Source organism: Podarcis raffonei, chromosome 13 (genome assembly GCF_027172205.1).
Source record: "Podarcis raffonei isolate rPodRaf1 chromosome 13, rPodRaf1.pri, whole genome shotgun sequence".
NCBI lineage: Eukaryota > Metazoa > Chordata > Lepidosauria > Squamata > Lacertidae > Podarcis > Podarcis raffonei.
This window is the reverse complement of record NC_070614.1, coordinates 33,172,448-33,193,687: the sequence shown is the minus strand read 5'-3', so window position 1 is coordinate 33,193,687 and position 21,240 is coordinate 33,172,448. Positions and strand designations below refer to the sequence as shown.

The following is a 21,240-nucleotide window of genomic DNA, read 5'->3' as shown; positions in this document are numbered from 1 at the left end:
CTGGCCTCATATGCAGGTTTCATTCAAATGCAGGAAGTATCCCTAATTCATTAAGTTAGATTCCCTGAACTCATTAAGCCCCAGTTAGTCTGGTCCATTAAATTCAAATGAACTACTATGATTGATTTTGTATGAAATCAGCATAAAGATAAGCACACACAGAGAGAGAGACACTTTGGATTGTTGCTGTTGCCAGTGAGGGCATGTAATGGAATGTGGAGAATAGGTTTGTAGAACAATTTGTCAACCTCCAGAATGATCCCAACACATTTAAATAACATGACTATTCAGGGGGGAAATGTCTACTTCAGATTTCATTAAAAAAACTAATCTATTGTCTTCTATGGTCCCTTGCAAAGTTTCAGATTATGATGAAGAGTACAGATATTTATTGTCATTGCTGTGGTCATTTTAATAAGCAGCTATAATCCTTATTACAGTTCAGTGCCTAAGAACTACCAGCATATTCTGGCTTTAGCATTTGCTGTCAAAGAAATAAATGAGAACCCCACAATCTTGTCAAATATCTCTCTTGGCTTCCGTATCATTAATAGTTACTTCAATGCAAGGATGACCTACAAGGCCACTCTGAGCCTCCTTTCCACACAACAAAGATTTGTCCCCAACTTCAGCTGTCACAACCAAAACAATATGATAGCACTCATTGGAGAATGTTTCTCTGAGATCTCTGCTAACATTGCAGTGATTTTGGCAAGCAAGAAGATTCCACAGGTACGTTTGGTGCATAATGATATGGAGACTTCACAACGGTGATATACCCGCCTGATTTCAGGAACACATTACACAAAGTTCTTTTTTATTATTTGATGAGAATATTGGTTAAATGCTTGATGGTGATAGAAGGTGCTACAGGATACTAAAGGAGTGATTTAAATGAAGTGAGGTTTTGAGGTGTGTGGTGCAGGGTTCTGTCTGTCACCAATAAGACTTCAGCATTTTTTTCCAAATACTTACATGAAGAGCTGGAAAGAATCCAGTGTCATCCACTTGGGAAGAATCGCTGATACGTCCATAGGCAAGAATAAAATGAAACTTTTCCTGTGGGGTCCTGGGTGTGCTGAATTGTGGTCTGGTTGCAGTAATAGACTGGATAAGGGCCAAAAAGAAAAGTTTAATTCAGACAAGAATGTGTTTTTGCTAAAGGGTGGGTATGCTTTATGGCTGATTGGTAAGCAACCCACACTAGAGAGAGACCACTCTCCCTCTGAAAGAGTGGGTCCATACTTTGGTGGTCATCCTTCTTCTATTGTTATTAAAGGCTCAGTGGCATAGATACTGAAGGGTGCCATTCAACATCTTTGGTTGGTGGTCCAGCTATAAAACACCCATATGGCTATGAGGTACCATATAATATGTTGTAAACTGCTTTGAGGTTTTTTTAAAAAATAAAGCTGTATAGAAATGAAATTTATAACAACAACAACAATAATAATAATTAATTGGCTGCAGATGTATGCCAGGCACTCGAATATGCCTAAGGAAGGAGTGTTGCATTACAATAAGACCAGGTGATCAGTGCCTGTGCAATGATTCTACAATATAGTTGTTTTCCTCGTACTAAAATAATCCCTTTATTTTTTATTTCAGCTCACTTATGGAACTTTTTTGCCATCATGGGATGAGAGAATAATTTTCCCTTTTTTGTACCATATGGTCCCAAACGAAGCCCACCAGTACACTGGAGCTGTCCGGTTATTTCAGCATTTTGGATGGACATGGGTTGGGCTCTTGGCTGTGGACAATGACAAAGGGGACAGATTTCTACAGACAATGCTGCCTTTGCTTTCTGAGAATGGCATCTGTTCTGCATTCGTAATTAGACTACCACAATGGAGTTATGTGGATGAAATGATACAGTTGCTTCTGAAGCATGTGAAAAACTCTGTAACCACTATATTGCAGGGGAAAGCCAATGCAATATTTGTATATGGAGAAAACCCGTCTTTTCAAGTTTTGAGAATGTTGCTATTTCTAGCACACTTCACTGAGTTGCCTCCTCTCGAGAAAGTATGGATTATTACATCTCACTGGGATTTCACATCAATGTCTCTTCAAAAGAATTGGGAAATGCAAACTTTCCGTGGCTCCTTATCCTTCACTGTTCACTCAGATCAGCCATTAGGATTCCAAAACTTCATTCAAACATTAAATCCTTCCTGGTCGAAAGAAGATGGTTTTATCCAGGACTTCTGGGAACAGGCCTTCAGCTGTTCATTAAAAATGCTCATGGAGGATGAGGAGAGTGCCTGTAGTGGAGAGGAAAAGCTGGAGAGCATTCCTGGAATATTATTTGAAATGAAAATGACAGGTCACAGCTACAGTATCTACAATGCTGTATATGCTGTTGCACATGCTTTGCAAGCCATTTACAAATCCAGTTCAAAACACAGAAGTTTGGATAAAAGGAACAGATTGCTATTACAGAACATGCAACCGTGGCAGGTAATGATAATTCTATTTTAGATAAAGTAGGCCAGCTTTTAATATAGAGGTAAAAGGAACTGTTTCATGCAAGAGTCTACTAAAGTTTTTTTCATGTCATTATTGTTGCACTGTGTGTCCAGCTCCAAATACAGAACATTATTGGGAATGAGGTATTTCTCAATTTGCAACTGTCCTTAGGTAGGAATGAAAATCCAATATTTATTTATTTATTTATTTATTTACTTACTTACTTACTTACTTACTTACTTACATACTTACTTACTTACTAAAAAGCAGGCAAACAAGCAGAGGCTCTATATGTCTCCATTAAACTAAAATTCACTCAGATTCTTTTGTTGTATTTTATGAACCCATATTGATCAATAGCGCTGGTCTCATTATGATGTAGTCCATTTCAAAATTATTCACAATCAAAAACTCACATCAAAGCAAATGAAAGGAAATGACAGCTTGGTGGATAGGTCCCGACATGTAGAGAGGACCTAGTGCTAAATTGGGGTGTGCACAATGTCTTCTTCCCCCTCTTCTCTCTCTGCTTTTTCTTAAATCTGTTCTTAGGACTCCTCCAGATTTAGGAGGTGCAGCTGAGAGTAGAGGGAGGAGAGTTCCATTGAAAAAAGCAGATTTCCTATGGTAAAATTGCTTTCCTATGGTAAAAAATAATAGTAATAAGATAGCGCTTTGTGAATCTCACTGAAATAATTTAAAACAGAGTTACCCCATTCTTCATACTCATTTTGAATCTAGGTTCATCATTTACTAAGAAACATCATATTCAATAACAGTGTTGGAGACACTATCCACTTTAATGAAAATAGAGAATTAGTTGCAGGCTTTGATATTACAAACTGGATGATGTTCCCCAATGGCTCAGTGATGAGATTAAAAGTTGGAAGGCTAGAACCTCAGGCTCCTGTGGGAAATGTATTGACCATGAACTATGACCAGATTGTGTGGCACCAAAGCTTTAATCAGGTAAGACATAATATTATTATCATTTATCTTTTATTAAATTTGTATAGCTCCCCTCATCCATAGAACTCAGAACTCACAGAATAAAAATACCAAAACACAAAATACATTTTTAAAAACCAAAAATGAAACTAAACAATAACATCCCTCTATTTTTTAATAATAATAATAATAATAATAATAATAATAATAATAATTCTAGAGTTATCTAGACCTGGGAACAAGTAATCTGTACCTCTGTCCAGTTGCTGGTGAGAAATAGTCTACATATAGTGAACTTATAAATTATCATATGTATCTCTTCCCTGAATAAAGTGGTATTCTGTTTACACCTTGATATTTCCTCTCATTCTCTCCAAGATCATTTGCAAGTTTCTCTTGTGGGGAATGTTTGGATATATAACAAAGAAAATGTCATTTAAGCCAATTCAGCATTCTGTCATCTCTTAAGGTACTGAATTGTGTTTGGAAGCATTCTTTCATGTTGCTGCTGCTATTTTAAATTCCTATACTTCCTCCATTTCTTTCTTTGATGTAATAGAAGAGTGAGGATTTCAAAGTTTTCTACTTCATGAGGATTAACCCATATTTTCGAAGTAGTTCATGATTTTTTTCCCTGTTTTCGCTATTATATATCTTTAAATAAATAAATGAACAAGGAAAGTGTTCAAAGATTATCCTGCATGCTGTTAATAATAAAACTCAAATGTATACTCTAATGTAATTATGTTTAGTTGTGGATATGGCAGCTGTGAGCGTATCCACTGATCTGTTTTTTATTTTGGTTGAGAAAACCAGCACAAATGGAGAAGCACACATCTTCCCAACTTCTAATTCCCCCCCCCCCGATTATAAAGCCAACCCTCACTATTCAGCAGAGTGGTGTGATGTGATAAGACAGATAAGGCACCTCCATCAGATTCTGTGATCTAACATTTCCTCACTGTTGAGGCAGCCTCTGAAATTTCTTTCCAAACTGAAATTCAGAAAATTTGCTGGCATGTCTAATGACTTTATTCGGTACCAGGAAGTCTGCTTACTTTATTTGGTGGGCAGTGGTGCAGCCGGGCCCTAGGCCCAGAAGATGATCTGGTCAGGAATGGAGACTGGCGCCCTCCTCACCGCTTCTTGCCCACACCAGTGGAGCTGGGTGGGGCCCCACACAGAGGCCGGGCCACGCTAACCAATCAGTGCCGACAGAGGGCATGACTGTGGGGAATTTAAACCACGGAGCAGTGGGGAGACAGACCTCTCAAATCCTTCACTGCATTGGGTCAGATCTACCCACTCTTTGCAGATCCACCACTCCAAAGAAAAGAACACTCTTATTGCTGATCATCTTTCATGTTTCTATACAGGTTCTGCCTCGTTCTGTGTGCACTGACAGCTGCTATCCTGGCTCCAGCAGGAAAAAGAAGGAAGGAGAGAAATTTTGCTGCTATGACTGTGCTCTGTGTCCAGATGAGATGATCTCCAACAAGAAGGGTATTGAGAGACCAATTGATATTAATAAGCTTACATATTTATTATAGATATATTCACAGTGAAAATGAGATTCTTCACTTGCTCCAGTGGGTGAGAGGTAGTGCCCAAAGAGAGAGACTAACATCCTTTTAAAAATACTTCTTTTAAATAAACCATCAGGAGACTAGCGAATGCATTTTGGCTCAAGAAATATATCAGCATAATAATAACAAAGAACAATCAACACTATATTAAACATGGATTAATATAGTGGAAGGCAGAAATAATAAGCCGTCTAGGCAAAGGGAATAACCCCCCAAAACAGACATTTAGATCTACTTCAATCATGGAAAAACTATACTGATCAAAGTTCTCTTCCATTCTACATTGCCTGGAGTGATTAACTTTTAAATCTTTATCATTCACCACTCAAGTTCACCTCAGTAATACAGAAAACAAAGATTCATTGAATATCTATGAAGATAGTTTGTATTAAAATTCTTAAAAATATTTTTAAAAAGAAAACACAGAGAGGCATTTAGACAGAGAATGGGAAAGAGTGAACGAGAGAAAGAGATGATACTATTTTGTTGTCAGGTAAAAAGTGCAAGAAGTTGAAAGGATGAATTGTTACTAACTTCTATAGTTAACTAGACATCTGGAAATATAACTATTGTTGCATTTTTTGTGTTAAATGCTTAAAATATTAAAACACCTCTTCCATTTCTCAGATATGGATGCCTGTGTCAAATGTCCAGAAGACCAGTATCCCAACAAGGACCAAACTAAATGCATTGCAAAATTGGTAACATACCTCTCTTATAAAGAAGACTTGGGGATCGTCTTAGCTACCTTGGCTATTTCTTTCTCTTTGACCACATGTTCAGTACTTGGAATTTTTATGAAGTACAAGGACACTCCCATAGTGAAAGCCAACAACCGGACCCTCACCTACATCCTCCTCGTCTCCCTCCTCCTTTGCTTCCTCTGTTCTTTGCTCTTCATTGGACAACCTGGAAAGGCAACCTGCCTTCTACGTCAAACCACTTTTGGCATTGTCTTCTCTGTGGCCCTTTCTTCTGTGTTGGCAAAGACCATCACTGTGGTTGTGGCATTTATGGGAACAAAACCAGGATCCAGGATGAGGAAATGGGTGGGGAAAAGATTGGCTAATTCTATTGTTCTCTCCTGCTCTTTTATTCAGGCTGCCATTTGTACTCTTTGGTTAAGTTCTGCTCCTCCATTCCCAGGTAAAGACATGCATTCAGTGAAAGGTGAAATCATACTGGAATGTAAGGAGGGTTCTGTTTCCATGCTTTATTGTGTCTTGGGCTACATGGGTTCCCTCGCTATAATCAGCTTCATGGTGGCTTTTCTTGCCAGGAAGTTACCTGACAGCTTCAATGAGGCCAAATTCATCACTTTCAGCATGTTGGTGTTTTGCAGTGTGTGGTTATCCTTTATTCCAACCTACCTGAGCACCAAAGGAAAATACACGGTGGCTGTGGAGATCTTCTCCATCTTATGCTCCAGTGCAGGATTACTGGGTTGCATCTTTTCCCCAAAATGTTACATCATTGTGCTGAGGCCTGAGCTGAACAACAGGGAACAACTCACAAGGAAAATAAAATGAAATTTAAATGTGCATCTCTCTTTCTTTGTATTTATATTGAAGGAGTGGGAGAGAGAGAGATTTTGTGATATTTCCTATGAGATTACAAGCAAGGGTGCAAACATCTCTGCAAATCTCATTGAGGTTTCCAGTGCCGTACCTGGCCTAGAGTTAAGGGATCATTTCCAGATGGTGCAGCCTAATGTGGAAAGGATACATGTAGTGATGCATCTGAACACATGCCTCCTGGACATTCCTGACTAGCTAAACCAATTGGAATGGGGTAGTTAGGTGTATCCCATCCCTAAAAAGATCATCCTTGACCAAATGGTGTTTAACATCTACAGTTTCCGAAACTGTGATTGAGAGGGAGACAAACTTCATGTGTTCCTGAATTACCGTATTTTTTGCTCTATAAGACTCACTTTTTCTCTCCTAAAAAGTAAGGGGAAATGTGTGTGCGTCTTATGGAGCGAATGCAGGCTGCGCAGCTATCCCAGAAGCTAGAACAGCAAGAGGGATTACTGCTTTCACTGCTCAGTGATCCCTCTTGCTGCTCTGGCTTCTGGGATTCAGAATATTTTTTTCTTGTTTTCCTCCTCCAAAAACTAGGTGCGTCTGGTAGTCTGGTGCGTCTTATAGAGCGAAAAATACGGTACATTGATTATTTGAATCCACTTCCATCTGGATTTAGGCTTTGTTTGGGGACTGAATCAGAACTGATTTACCAGGTGGGTCACTTTTATCAATAGAAGGATGCTAGGAATGTCAACATGTTACTCTTAATTAATCTCTCAGCAGCTTTTCACTTATTGGTATCCTCCTAGATCAGGCTTCCTCAACCTCGACCCTTCAGATGTTTTTGGCCTACAACTCCCATGATCCCTAGCTAGTAGGACCAGTGGATGCTGGTAATTGTAGTCTCAAAACATCTGGTGGTCCGAGGAAGCCTGTCCTAGATTTAACTCGTTGGGGTGCCTACCAGAGATGCTAGACTATAGTAGCTGTGCTCCTTTATGGCTGACTTCACAGAATAATACTAGGAAAGTGTTCTCCAACCCCCTGGTACTTTTTTGATGTGGTTCTTTGGGGACCCCCCCCCCGTGTTATTTGACATTTGTCTGGAGCCATTGGGAGCAATTTTTTGGAGCATGGTGCTTTCTATTTTTGAATGATATACTGGTTGCCCATTCAGGACAGGTTGCACTCCCTCTAAATGTGTAAGTAGGTACCTCTTTGATACATTTTTTTTTGTCATTAGAGTCTTCTTTGGCATTGCCTAATAAACTACAAGTTACAAAATGGCTGGCATGTGTGCAATTAAAAAGAAATGGCTGCCCTAGTGTGAGACTTTTTTATTAATGGCCAATGTAAGCGTATAAAATAATAATAATAATAATAATAATAATAATAATAATAATAATAATAAATTGCCTCCTCTGAAAGAACAAGAAAGAAGGAGAAAGATGACCACAAAATAGTGCACATATACCCCTCCTCTCAATCAATGTGGGTGGGAACCATTTCAATACCTACAGAGAATAGCACCCTGCGTCTCTCCTCTTCTCAGAACAGATCGGATGGTGGGTGTCCAGCCCTGGCATCCAATGGACTGTGAATATATTGCAAGGTGCCTAATCAGTGAAAAAGAGGTCATACCTGTGTAACCAGGGACTGAGCAGTAGATTTCTTTTAAGATAATATTTGCATTGTGGATTATCTTAGGAGATATTTATTACAACTTTTCATGAGCTCACAGGTACCACTTTGGCAACCCCTGCTTTAAGGACAGACCTTCAAGTTACGCCAAATACCGGTATGTGTGAGCTGTATATGTGAACTTAACTCTGGTCCAAGAGAAATGTTATTGCCACCTTCCTGGCTTTGCACGAGATTCTCCATCCAAGTTGGTTAAAGACCCCCCCCCCCCTTGATCAGATCAAGCCACCTGGAATTATCCAAGGCTGTCTGCAGATGAAACAACAGGTTGGAAGAATAGAGCAGGCAGCCCAGACCCCAGAAGGATTGAATCCTCCGCTCACCAGCTAGTGGAAAAAAGAATCAATCCTGTGAGCTGCCATGTGCTCCTTTGCAAATGACTTCTGCTCAGGGAGGATGCTTACAGAATCCCCCTGTCCTCAGTGTGGTAAGATATGAAAGGAGGGAATGCAATGTTGCCTTCCCCCCTGCCCCACCAGCTTTGTTTTTATGTGGTCTTTAAAAAATCAATTTAACTATTAGTCCCACCCCCAGATTAAGTCAGGCTTGGATTTGGGTTGTGTCCCCACCAGGTAGGACCAAGTTATGTCTGGACTGATCCACCGTCCTAGATCGGGTAGTGGAGCTGTAAACAGTGCTGGAGGGGAAATCCTAATAATTTTTTGTCAAGCATGATTCAGCTTTGAAGGACATCATCCCTCTGGAGAAATTCTAATCACAGCTATCTTCCTCAGAATCACTAGTCTCAGTCCTCTTACACAACAGACAGAGAGAAGTAATTAGCAATCTGAACATCCAGCATCTGAAAAAAGAAGATATAAAACCCTGTGTTTTTGAGAGGTGGATCCAGGCATAGGCAGGACTGTGTTATTCTCTGTATGATCCATTCCCCTTTTTATGTTCAGTTATATTTTCCATCAGCTGATTCTGTCATGATTTTTAACCCCAAATAGTTCCCAGGGAGTTTCCCTAGTCAATATCCTTCCTCCTTGCCCAGTTAATTTCCCACTTTACAGTGGAAAATTGGACCTTTTGCATTATAAATCTGCCTCATAATAATGAATCTTAATTTTATATATATACAATCATTATGATTTTTCAGGGATACTCTTTTATTTTTGCTTGCACAACAATTTCTCTATCTGAAACAGGCATTCATGAAGGTTTTAATTCAATCAGCCTTACAGCGAAAAGTGAGAAGAATATACTGCTCAGAGATACTAATGAATAAAGAGCGATAATTAAATATAAGACCAAGATACAGTGCACAGACTTCCTAAGATGCTAAATCAGTGCAGTATGACTATCTACCACCATTCGAGGGAAGCTGTTAACAAAACTGAAAATAGTCACATATGAAACATGGTAACCTATGTTGGTTGGCAAAGTTTTCTCAACAGCATCATGCTAGTGGTCATGTTGGTGCTCGCACTGTTGTGTCAAACTGCATCCAAGACACATTCCATTAACTGCAGCATATATGATGATCCTCTCCCTATTCCTCATAACTTTTATAAGACAGGTGAAATAATCATTGGGGAGATTGTTTCCCAGGTGTTCTTAAACTACGATAACCTCTCTTTCACAGAACAGCCTATGCAGACATTGATTGACGAACCTATGTAAGTCATAATTTCTTTACTCTCTCTCAATCTATGTTCAGGCCACATTAACTGAGAACATACCAATAATGCAATGCTGTGCTGTAAGAATTTGTTTACTATATACCATGAGAAAAGTGGAACCTGTAAACTTCCAACTGTAAATCGTTGGGGGTGGGGTGCCATACCTTTCCCCCCAGTTTATTTTTATTTGGCTACTTATGAATAACTACATTTATATGCATCTTAATAACAGAAAGATCTCTAGGATTTACTTGTTTGTTGTTTGTTGGTGCCCTTGACAAATATGAAAGCTGTTCAATTAAAGAAAAGCCCACAAAACTATGAGAAATGCAGTATACAAAAGCAGAGGATTTTGCTACTTTTGTTTTCCTCTCAGTTTGTTCCTATCCTTTGCTTGAATCTCTTCCTTCTCTCATACAGTTCTGGACTTCTGGTCTTTTTGTTCTCTATTATGAGAAATGTAATACACAAAAGCAGAGGGTTTTGCTACTTTCCCCCCCTCTCAATTTGTTCTCATCCTTTGCCTCAATCTCTTCCTGCTCTCATACAGTTCCAGACCTCTGGTCTTTTTGTTCCCTATTATTAAATTTGAGAAATACCACTATGTTTTATCCTTCCTCTTATTTTCAGCCTTGTCGTTTGCCCAGTCAGAGTCCAGTTTATTGCAAACTAGAAAAAGGGGTCCACAATCATATCTGATTATTCAATGACAGGAAGAGTATGCCACATGTATTGGCAAAGTCTTGCCCCAATTGTTGTTCATACTTCTACAATGAAAATTGCACAAGTAATTTTCCCAGGCAGGAACATTATGTGACCCATGAGAGCAGCAAAATAACAAGACTGTACAATGGTGATGGGATAAAATCAGGCCAAATCTTTATTGACAGCAGCAGGCAGGGCAAGGGCTGGCATGGCATTGGGTCCCAGGATCAGTTCACCATTCCACAAGCCCCATGTTGATGGAATGGATGTGCTGGGTTTGGATTGTTCCAAACCTGTACGATGGGAGTCGGGCAGTGTTGAATCTTGCCATGGTGCAAGCCAAGCAAGCAAGGTCTCACTGGGGGACCAGTGTGCAGATTCCAACCAGGCAGATACTGAACCCACGCTTGGGGTTGCCATGGTCAATCCTCTCCTCAGGCCCCTTATGGGGATGCACTGTATTATGCTGATCCTGCCCAATGCCATTTCTGTCCTCATACAAACATTTTCTTCCACCTAACAAAGAAAAGCCATACTTTAACTGAGGGAAGGGGGGGGACCAACCAAGTGCCCAAAATGAAAAAAATGCTTTCCAGCCCTGTCAACCAATGACCCAAAATTGATCAGTGAAGACTCTATGCAGAGGGAGGATGGACACAAAGCTCTTAAAGCAAAATAGCTTTGAGCTCCAGGGGAAGCAGCCTTACTTAGGTTTCCTCCTACATTCTTCAGCAAGGGTTCATTGGGCAGCTTTTCCCCATGAGTCCATCACACAGAGAAGATACTGGGCAAAACTTTGCCCAGTATTTTGCTGCTATCTATGGGCCATAGCACCACTGGGCAAAGACGCCCCTTGCTTATTGGGCACAGAACGGGGCATATCAAAGAGATACGTTGTTTTAGAAAGAAATTTGTGAGGTGGCCTGCAGGCACCATACAAATAATTCATTATCAGTTGATTGAACTAACTTCATGGTATTTTATATTTCTTTTTTTATCCTTCATCTGTTCTTCTGCCCTGTCCTGACCCCCATGTTCTCAATATGTGTGGAAATTCAGAAAGAATGTTGCAATTCAGTCAGAGGCAGTGGTAATCACCCTCTGTCTCCAAATTTATCAGGATACTTTGCAGGACCTAGGTTTGGTTTGGAACAATGTGGAGGGAGACTGATTTATCTTGGATATCTCTTGAATTTCTATTAATGATTTGGCCTCATATGCAGGTTTCATTCAAATGCAACACATATCCCCTAATACACATTCCCTGATCTCATTAAGCCCCAGTTAGTCATGTCCATTAATTTCAAATGGCCTACTATGATTAATCTTGTATAAAATCAGCATGAATATAAGCACACACAGAGAGACACTTTGGATTGTTGTGGTTGCCAGAGAGGGCATGTAATGAAATGTGGAGGATAAGTATGTGGGGACAATTTATCAACCTCAAGAATGATCTCAACAGATTTAGAGAATGTGGCTTTTCGTGGGAGAAATATCTACTTCAGATGTAATTTTTTTAAAAAAAATATCTATTCTCTTCTATGGTTCTATTATTTGCCTAAACCTTGCAAGAATTCAGATGATGGTGGAAATTGCAGATCCTTGTTGTCATTGCTTATTACAGATCAGTGCCTAAGAACTACCAACATATTCTGGCTTTAGCATTTGCTGTCAAAGAGATCAATGAGAATCCCACAATCTTGTCAAATATCTCTCTTGGCTTCCGCATCATTAATAGTTACTTCAATGCAAGGATGACTTACAAGGCCACTCTGAACCTCCTTTCCACACAACAAAGGTTTGTCCCCAACTTCAGTTGTCACAACCAGAACAATATGATATCACTCATTGGAGGATGTTTCTCTGAGATCTCTGCTAACATTGCAGTGATTTTGGCAAGCAAGAAGACTCCTCAGGTATGTTTAGTGCATGAGGGTGGAACAGGATACTCTGTTAGTCCTCTTCAAATGATTTCTCAATTAGTCCTCTTCAAATGAAGGGAGTGGTACAGGGTTCTGTACTGAACTCAAAACATCTCCCCCCCCCAAAAAAAAACAACCCCACCACACAGACCAAGAATTCTAAGTGACTTAGATGAAGAGGTGAAAGTGATTCCCATTTCATAAAACTGGGAAGAAAAATAAACACCTCAGAATGCAGGGGTAAAATTGAAATTTGCTGGCCTGGTGGTAGATATGCCAAATTGCTGACTGGTTGCAATAAGAAACTGGAAGAGGACCAAAAAGTTGTAGGTTAATCCAAACATAAAGTGGGTTCTGCTTGTGGGTGGTTCTGCTGCCTACCTGAATGGTATGTAGCGTGCTCTAGAGATTGATTATTCTCCCTATGAAACACTGGGAAGAGTTAGGTGGTCATCCTGGATCAAGTGTTGTTAATTTTGGCTCAGATGGCCTTGCAACAGCTTTGCCTCATGGTCAAACATAATAAATAATAATAATAATAATAATAATAATAATAATAATAATAATAAACCTTTATTGTGACTACACCACCTGTGTGCAGTGAAATTAAATGAGCCCCCTTCCCCCACACACATACACTCAGTCTTGTTCGCGTTCTGTGTGCTTGTTGGAAGTCAATTACACCACTATTTTTTTCCATTCAGCAGCTCAACAGCCCACGGATAGATAGGAGATTAAAGAGGTGCTGGCCAGGGTGTGAGTTGTCCCTAAGAATTTTCCTCACTCTCCTGAGGCAGCGGTCTCCCGCGATGTCATCTAGCGAACTCTGGGGACAGCCCATAATATCATGTGGTGTATTCACCACCCTCTGTAGGGACTTCCTGTCCATGGCTGAATAACCCGGCTGTAGCTGTGGGTCAGGCCTATTATGTCAGCACAGGAATGACCAAAAGGTCAATGTGGGTCAAATCTTTATTGATTACAACATGTAAGCTCGATTGGTGTGGCATTGTGGCTTTCCCTTTTTTGAATATTGGTGTTATTTTTTATACAACTCAACCCAGCTCACGAGCTGAGGAATGCCCACAGAAATTTACCAGTTGAGAAGACCCAATGTGATGTTGGTCCATGTGACTGGGATCTCTCTGGCAAGCTGAGGTGAGCGATATCTGGCCTGTCTCTATCCAAGCCACTGGCAGGAGCTGATTTTTAAACACCAGATCCCATCTTACATTTGAGATTCTGTGCATGAAAAATAGAAATTGAGAAGGGGATGTTACAGTACATGTGAAAACCAGAATACCTTTCATACAGCAGGCGAAAGGTAATTCTAGACTTTCTCTGTGACATTACTAGATTTTGTTTCATCATTTGTAGAACCGTTTTAATAGTAAATGAAGTTCAAAAGTGGAACCAATGTAGCACTTAAGCTCTCCTGCATTAGAAGTTTTCAAGTGGAAGCTAGGTTGACATCTGCTGGGGATGCTCTATTATTCTAAGATATAACATTCTCTTTGTCTGAAAAATTGTGTTAATTTTTCTTTCAGCTCACTTATGGAACATTTTTACCATCAGGGGATGAGAAAATGTATTTCCCTTTATTGTACCGCATGGTCCCAAATGAAGCCCACCAGTACATGGGAGCTGTCCGGTTATTTCAGCATTTTGGGTGGACATGGGTTGGGCTCTTGGCTGTGGACAATGACAAAGGGGACCGTTTTTTGCAGACAATGCTGCCTTTGCTTTCTGAGAATGCCATATGTTCTGCATTCGTAATTAGACTACCACAATGGAGTTTTGTGGACCAACTGATAGAGTTGTTTCTCGACCATGTGCAAAGCTATGCAACCATCTTTCAGGGTAAAGCAAATGTATTATTTATATATGGAGAAAACCCATCTTTTCAAGTTTTGAGAATATTGCTATTTCTAATGCCCTTCACTAGCTGGCCTCCTCTGGAGAAAGTATGGATTATTACATCTCACTGGGATTTCATATCGATGTCCCTTCAAAAGAATTGGGAAATGCAAACATTCCATGGATCTTTATCCTTCACTGTTCACTCAGATCAGCCATTAGGATTCCAAAAATTCATTCAAACATTAAATCCTTCCTGGTCGAAAGAAGATGGTTTTATCCAGGACTTCTGGGAACAGGCCTTCAGCTGTTCATTAAAAATGCTCATGGAGGATGAGGAGAGTGCCTGTACTGGAGAGGAAAAGCTGGAGAGCATTCCTGGAATATTATTTGAAATGAAAATGACAGGTCACAGCTACAGTATCTACAATGCTGTATATGCTGTTGCACATGCTTTGCAAGCCATTTACAAATCCATCTCAAAGCGTAGAAGTTTGGATAAAAGGAACAGATTGCTATTACAGAACGTGAAACCGTGGCAGGTAATTATAGTTCTCTTCTTTAAAAGGGTGGTAGGAAGGTAAGCTACCTTTTAATGCAGAGGTAAAAGGAACAGTTACACGAAAGAGTCTACTAAAGTTGTTTCATGGATGTTTTTGTTGTGTATTAACACAGCTTTAAATGTGGGAGGTGGGTATTCAAGGATTTGCAACTATTTTTAGGTAAGAATGAAAACTCAATATTTGTTTGTTTAAAAGCACTTTGTGAATCTCATTGAAATCATTTAAAACACAGTTACCCCATTCTTCATATTCATTTTGAGGTTCATCATTTTCTTAGAAGCATCTTATTCAATAACAGTGTTGGAGACACTATCCACTTTAATGAAGATAGAGAATTAGTTGCAGGCTATGATATTACAAACTGGATGATGTTCACCAATGGCTCAGTGGTCAGAGTAAAAGTTGGAAAGCTAGAACCTCAGGCTCCTCCAGGCAGTGAACTGACCATTAATTATGACCAAATTATGTGGCATCATGGCTTTAATCAGGTAAGACATAAGGTGCATTCACATATTATGTTGTACCTTAGTACAAGTAACCCATACCTGACTTCAACTACACTTAAGGAAGATTCCACACACATTGATTTTAAAAATCACAATGTTCCTTGCTTCTGTCTTGATCTTTCGCTGCATTCTCTCTATGTGACTTTGTTCAGCTGCAAACTTCTCCCATGGCAAATGCTTGGATATATGATAATGATAATGATAATTTATTTACTTATACATATCCCGCCCATCTGGCTAGGTTTCCCTAGCCACTCTGGGCGGCCTCCAACAAAATATTAAAAATACAATACAACATCAGACATTAATGGCTGCCTTCAGATGTCTTCTAAAAGTCAGATAGTTGTTTATTTCCTTGACATCTGATCGATGCTGGACCTCAATGTCTGGAGCTGATGAGGGTGGGGACGCTCCTTCAAGTATAAGAGGGAAAATGTCAATTCATCATTTTACCATCTCTTCAGGTACAGAATTATTCTTAGGGCCCCCCCCCCTTATTCCTCTTCTTTCTGAATGTATAATCATAATCCTCTTCTTTCTCAATGTATAATCAAAGTGTTATGATATCAAACTTTTCTACTTCCAAATTAACTGGTAGGTCCTTTATTTATTTTTCTAAGCTCATGATTGCATTTCCTTTAATATACAAGTAACCCAGGAAATGCATCCCCAACAGTCATCTTTAAAATTGCTGCTATGTTACATCAAGGAATTTGAAAACTCATATTCCAAACCATCAATAATCCTTCAAAAAGTCATAGGATCTATCCTTACATAATTAATTAAGGCTCATCTGCAAAGTGCCTTTATCACCTCCCAACTTATTTCTATATCCTGGGCACCAGAGCAGCAGTTAGTTTAAATGGTCATCTTCAGAGTTGGAGCTTTACTCTTAGTAATAAAACTTGTTACTCAGATGTAATTCTGGTTAGGTGTGGAGAAAGCAGCTCTGCACAGGTTTGAGTTTTGTCTCGTCTCTTTTTTCCACTTTGAAAAACAGCTCTATCAGACTATGTGATCTGAAGCTCCCCCATTAACGAGTTTTTCAAAAGTCTATGGCATTTCCTTCCAAACTGTTTTTTTCTATTGTTAGCTACTCTGTGATCTTTGGAGGAAGGGCAGTATAAACATGCAATAAATAAAAGATGAAATATAAATAAATTATCTAAAGCTCGCCTCACCATTTGGAGGCCCATCATTCTATAGCCCAAACCCCAATTTTTACTGCTGATCATCCTTCATGGTTCTGTGCAGGTGCTCCCAGTTTCTGTGTGTAACGACAATTGTTATCCTGGCTACAGCAGAAAGAAAAAGGAGGGAGAGAAATTTTGCTGCTATGATTGTGCTGCATGTCCAGAAGGAATGATCTCCAGCAAAATAGGTAGGAGACATGTGGACTCAGCTGCATTAGTCAAAATACAGCATTATAAATGTGTTATAACACTGTGACAGCAGTTGAAATCACAACTCAATGATATTTTCAATATCAACCACTTTTTACAGAGCATTTTCAGAGTGTTTTTATAGCTAAGTAGATCTAACCATAATGTACAGATGTAGATCTAACCATAATGTACAGATGTACCAAACAATTTCCATAAAGTAATATATTTATTTATTCATTGCAGTGAAAATAGGGGAAAGGGTGTTGATGACACAGAAATCAAAAGGCTAAGATCCATTTTGAAATGTATATTTTGAATACATCAGTGGAAGATCAATGAATAATAATAGCATAATAATAACAAAGAGTAATAAACATGGATTAAAACTAAGGAAGGCAGAAATATTAAGCCATATATGCAAATAATGATTACATGGAATAACACAATAATTCTGGCATGCAAAAATAATATTTTTAAACTGTTATACAGCTTCACTTCTACTTATCACCTAAAATTTCCACCTGCGCAAACTGCTTAAAAGCTTTGCATGTTCCATCTATATAGTAATGTATGCAAAATATTAAGGAAAATGGAAAGAATATGATACCTACCTGTCAAAGGACAGACTCAATTACTCACCTGAAAACAAGCCAAAATCAAAAAGAAAATACATCCAAAATTGTTTATAGGCCCAAGTGCCAACCCCAAAGAACTTGCGTAGAAAAGAATAAGTCCAAACAATTTCCAAATGGACAAGTTCAAAGTATTAAACCCCCAAAAGGCAAATGGGTCCCCAAAGGCTTTGAAACAAGTGTGCATGTGCACTCATGCCCACGTGTGTGTGAGAAACTTCAAGTGAAGCCAAAAATAAGCAAAGTGAAAGAAGTGAGCTTCAACACAAAGTAGATGCTCTTTTGGATCCCAAATGACAGCCTAAATATTCTGAACTCACAAAGCTCAACCAGCACTGCTAGCCATATGGAGTAACAAATCCTATCCCTTCTTCACATAGGTGCATTGTTTAAGCTTGATTTAGGCATCATCAGCATTTTGACACCTGGAAATATAACCACTGCTGCTTTTTAATATAAATAAATGTCTCTTTCATTTTTCAGATATGGATGCCTGTGCTGAATGTCCAGAAGATCAGTATCCCAACAAGCACCAAACTAAATGCATTCCAAGAGTTGTAAGCTACCTCTCTTACAAAGAAAATTTAGGGATCATCTTAGCTACCTTGGCTATTGCTTTCTCTTTGATCACAGCTTTTGTATTTGTAACTTTTATTAAACACAAGGACACCCCAATAGTGAAAGCCAACAACCGAACCCTCACCTACATGCTCCTCATCTCTCTTCTTCTTTGCTTCCTTTGTTCCTTGCTCTTCATTGGACAGCCTGGAAAGGTGACATGCATTCTCCGACAAACCGCTTTTGGCATCATCTTCTCTTTGGCCCTTTCTTCAGTGCTGGCAAAGACCATCACTGTGGTTCTGGCATTCATGGCAACCAAACCAGGAGCCAAGATGAGGAAATGGGTGGGGAAAGGAGTAGCAAATTCAATTGTTCTTTTTTGTTCCTTTGCTCAGGCTGGCATTTGTACTATTTGGTTATGTACTTACCCTCCGTTCCCAGATGCAGACATGCACTCAGCATATGGAAATATGATATTGCAATGTAATGAAGGTTCAGCTACCATGTTTTACTGTGTCTTGGGCTATATGGGTTCCCTGGCCATAATCAGCTTCATTGTGGCTTTTCTTGCCAGGAAGTTACCTGACAGCTTCAATGAGGCCAAGTTCATCACTTTCAGCATGTTGGTCTTTTGCAGTGTGTGGCTTTCCTTTGTTCCAACCTACCTGAGCACAAAAGGAAAATACATGGTGGCTGTGGAGATCTTCTCCATCTTATGTTCCAGTGCTGGATTACTGGGTTGCATATTTTCCCCAAAATGCTACATTATTCTGCTGAGGCCTGAGCTGAACAGCAGGGAACACCTCATGAGGAAAATAAAATGAAATATATATATGCATCTCTTTGGTTTTTTTATTTATATTAAGGCTGGGAGGGGGGGAGGGATAATGTGTTGATAGATATCCCAACAGAATTCAAGCAAGGGTGCTGACATCTCTGCTTAAATTCCTGTGAATCGACTTGATCCCACCTCATACATGTTATGTGGTTGATAAGGGGACCATATTCATTTAAAATTGTGCCAGGTATCTACTCCAAGTTATGCCTACAAAGTTGGAACAATTTTATTTATTTATATATATATATATATATATATATATATATATATATATATATATACACACACACAGTATTTAATTGCTCACTTTTGCAGCTGGACTTTCTAAAACTAAATGTGTTATATTGGCTTATAAAAAGTTTATATCTTCTCATAAACATGTCACGGCTTAAAATTAGCCGCTATTTCTTTAATACAAAAGGAACTGAGTCAGCATGAGTCAGCGGCCTACAATGAATCAGCAAAGCCTGCATGACTCATGTAACCTTTCACCTGCATATGCCTGTATATATAGAGTGGTCATTGATTGTGTGTATGGTGGGTTGGTCAGATGGTAGAAAGCTGGTTGCGTTTGATATGTATAAAGCTGTCGGTCGTGGTTGGAGAAGACTTTTTTTTAAAGAATAAAAGCAGCATTCTGCAAAGTACTCTTTCTCAAGGACTCTTTGTGCTAACTAGGGTCTGAGGACCAAGCAAAGGAGGTCAGAATATTTTTCCTTTTTAAAAAACACTGACAAAACATGTAGGACAATTTGGAATATGCAAAGGCAGTTTGAAGGAAAGGGAATACTGCTGTGAAGTATAAGGACACTTTGACCAAGTCATGCACACCTGCCCTACAGGTAGAGATGTGCTGGTTGATCAAGGCCTGCATTTTTAAATGAGCTTAAAGATTTGCAAATGTTTTTATGCCAGGCAAAAAAACCAGCTGGCTAAGGACTTTGGCAGATGTTTATCCTCCTGGACAAGGGCCCCCCCTGATTTATAGCAGGAGCCAAAATTCTCAAAGTTGTAAAAGGGAATTACAGGCTGGGAGCAAAAGGTTACTGACCCTACGGAATACAATCAAGCTGCAAAAACACTAATTAAGAGTTGGTAAATAGTAGGATTTATTGTTTAACAGAAAATAATACCATGTGCCTCCCATTAGAGACTTTAGCCACATTTTCCTAAGGTTAAAGGGCAAGAGCTAATGGGAAAAGCAGCTGGCCAGGAAAGGGGGGGTGTAAACTGAAGAAGTTTTACTTTAAAAAGGATCTATGTTAATGTATAAGATTTGTTGGCTTAAATATAATTATGCAAAGGATTTAGAAAGTAAGAAATGTTAGATTCTTATGTTAGATTCTTATTTCATTGATGGTGTGTGAGAATGTGAATCCAAGATCTCTGTTTTAAGACAAAATGTAAGAAAGAATGAGCCATCTGTTTTAGTCATCTATTTTGGAATGGAGGGGCAACAAGGGCAAAAGGTGATCTGGTAATTAAGGTGCCTTGTCGAGGCAAATGTAAGATATATGGCTACTTGTTTGCCATTTATGGATAGAAGGAAATATAGCTCTTTGTCTCCCATAAAAGGTAATAGGAAATGGGTGTATCTTTTATGATTGGTTCTAGCAAACAGCCAATAGGAATTTCAGCCAGGCTGATTGGACAGAGGCAGCCAAAGGAGGAGCAAGGGGGCTGGGTTGAGGAAATATAAGTGCTGGCCATCGGGGCTGGAGGATAGGCAGAGCTTTGGTAACCATATACCACTGTGCCTATCATTTATTTGTCTGACAAATAAATTATTATTTTAATTTCTCTATTGCTGCGTTGAATATTTCATTCCAGCTAAGCGTTAACCACAAGCAGGGTGCTACACTGGTTTGCAGTCACTGCCTATCAGTTGAATAGTAGCATATTAAGCACTGCATAACAAGTAGTGTAGTTCTCAAAAAAATCAATACTAATTGTTTTATGTTAGCCCCTTGTTACAATGTTCAGTTCCATCACCCTCTCCTCAGGTGCTTTGCTATCCTTGCCTCCTTGGCTTTCCTGGAATCACTTGGGATTTTTAAAAAAATGTTTTAGTATTATTATTATTCACATCACACATAAAACAACATAACTCACAATGCATCAACCAAATTGCTTAAAAATATCAAATCAAATTCTTACAGTTCACTCCAAAAAACCTTTTTAGCTCATAAAATCCCAAAACAGTTGACACATATTGTAGAAAAGATGGGGGGTAAGAATTCCCTTTGGTCACACAATCTGGAACATCAGCTTTTCAGCCAGGACTATTGTTCATTCTCTGGAGTACCATACTTCGTTCAAGCCCAAGGCAGTGCACAATCATATTGCTATTTTGTAGAATCTTTTATTTTATAATAATCTCTGCCAAACTCTAAGTTGTTTAGGCATTATA

The 21,240-nt window shown here is 39.1% G+C and overlaps 2 protein-coding genes across 2 annotated transcripts; both read left to right on the top strand.

Moving 5' to 3' along the window:
* Nucleotides 1-570: 570 nt before the first annotated feature.
* On the top strand, nucleotides 571-6,535 carry LOC128398789 (vomeronasal type-2 receptor 26-like). The gene is made up of 5 exons (XM_053360043.1): nucleotides 571-732; nucleotides 1,609-2,463; nucleotides 3,214-3,441; nucleotides 4,797-4,923; nucleotides 5,634-6,535. Exons 1-5 carry the CDS (start codon nucleotides 571-573, stop codon nucleotides 6,533-6,535), a joined length of 2,274 nt encoding a protein of 757 aa, XP_053216018.1.
* A 3,060-nt stretch (nucleotides 6,536-9,595) lies between these two features.
* LOC128398788 (vomeronasal type-2 receptor 26-like) lies at nucleotides 9,596-18,816 on the top strand. The gene is made up of 6 exons (XM_053360042.1): nucleotides 9,596-9,855; nucleotides 12,191-12,482; nucleotides 14,036-14,887; nucleotides 15,169-15,396; nucleotides 16,669-16,795; nucleotides 17,915-18,816. Exons 1-6 carry the CDS (start codon nucleotides 9,596-9,598, stop codon nucleotides 18,814-18,816), a joined length of 2,661 nt encoding a protein of 886 aa, XP_053216017.1.
* The last annotated feature ends 2,424 nt before the right edge of the window (nucleotides 18,817-21,240 follow it).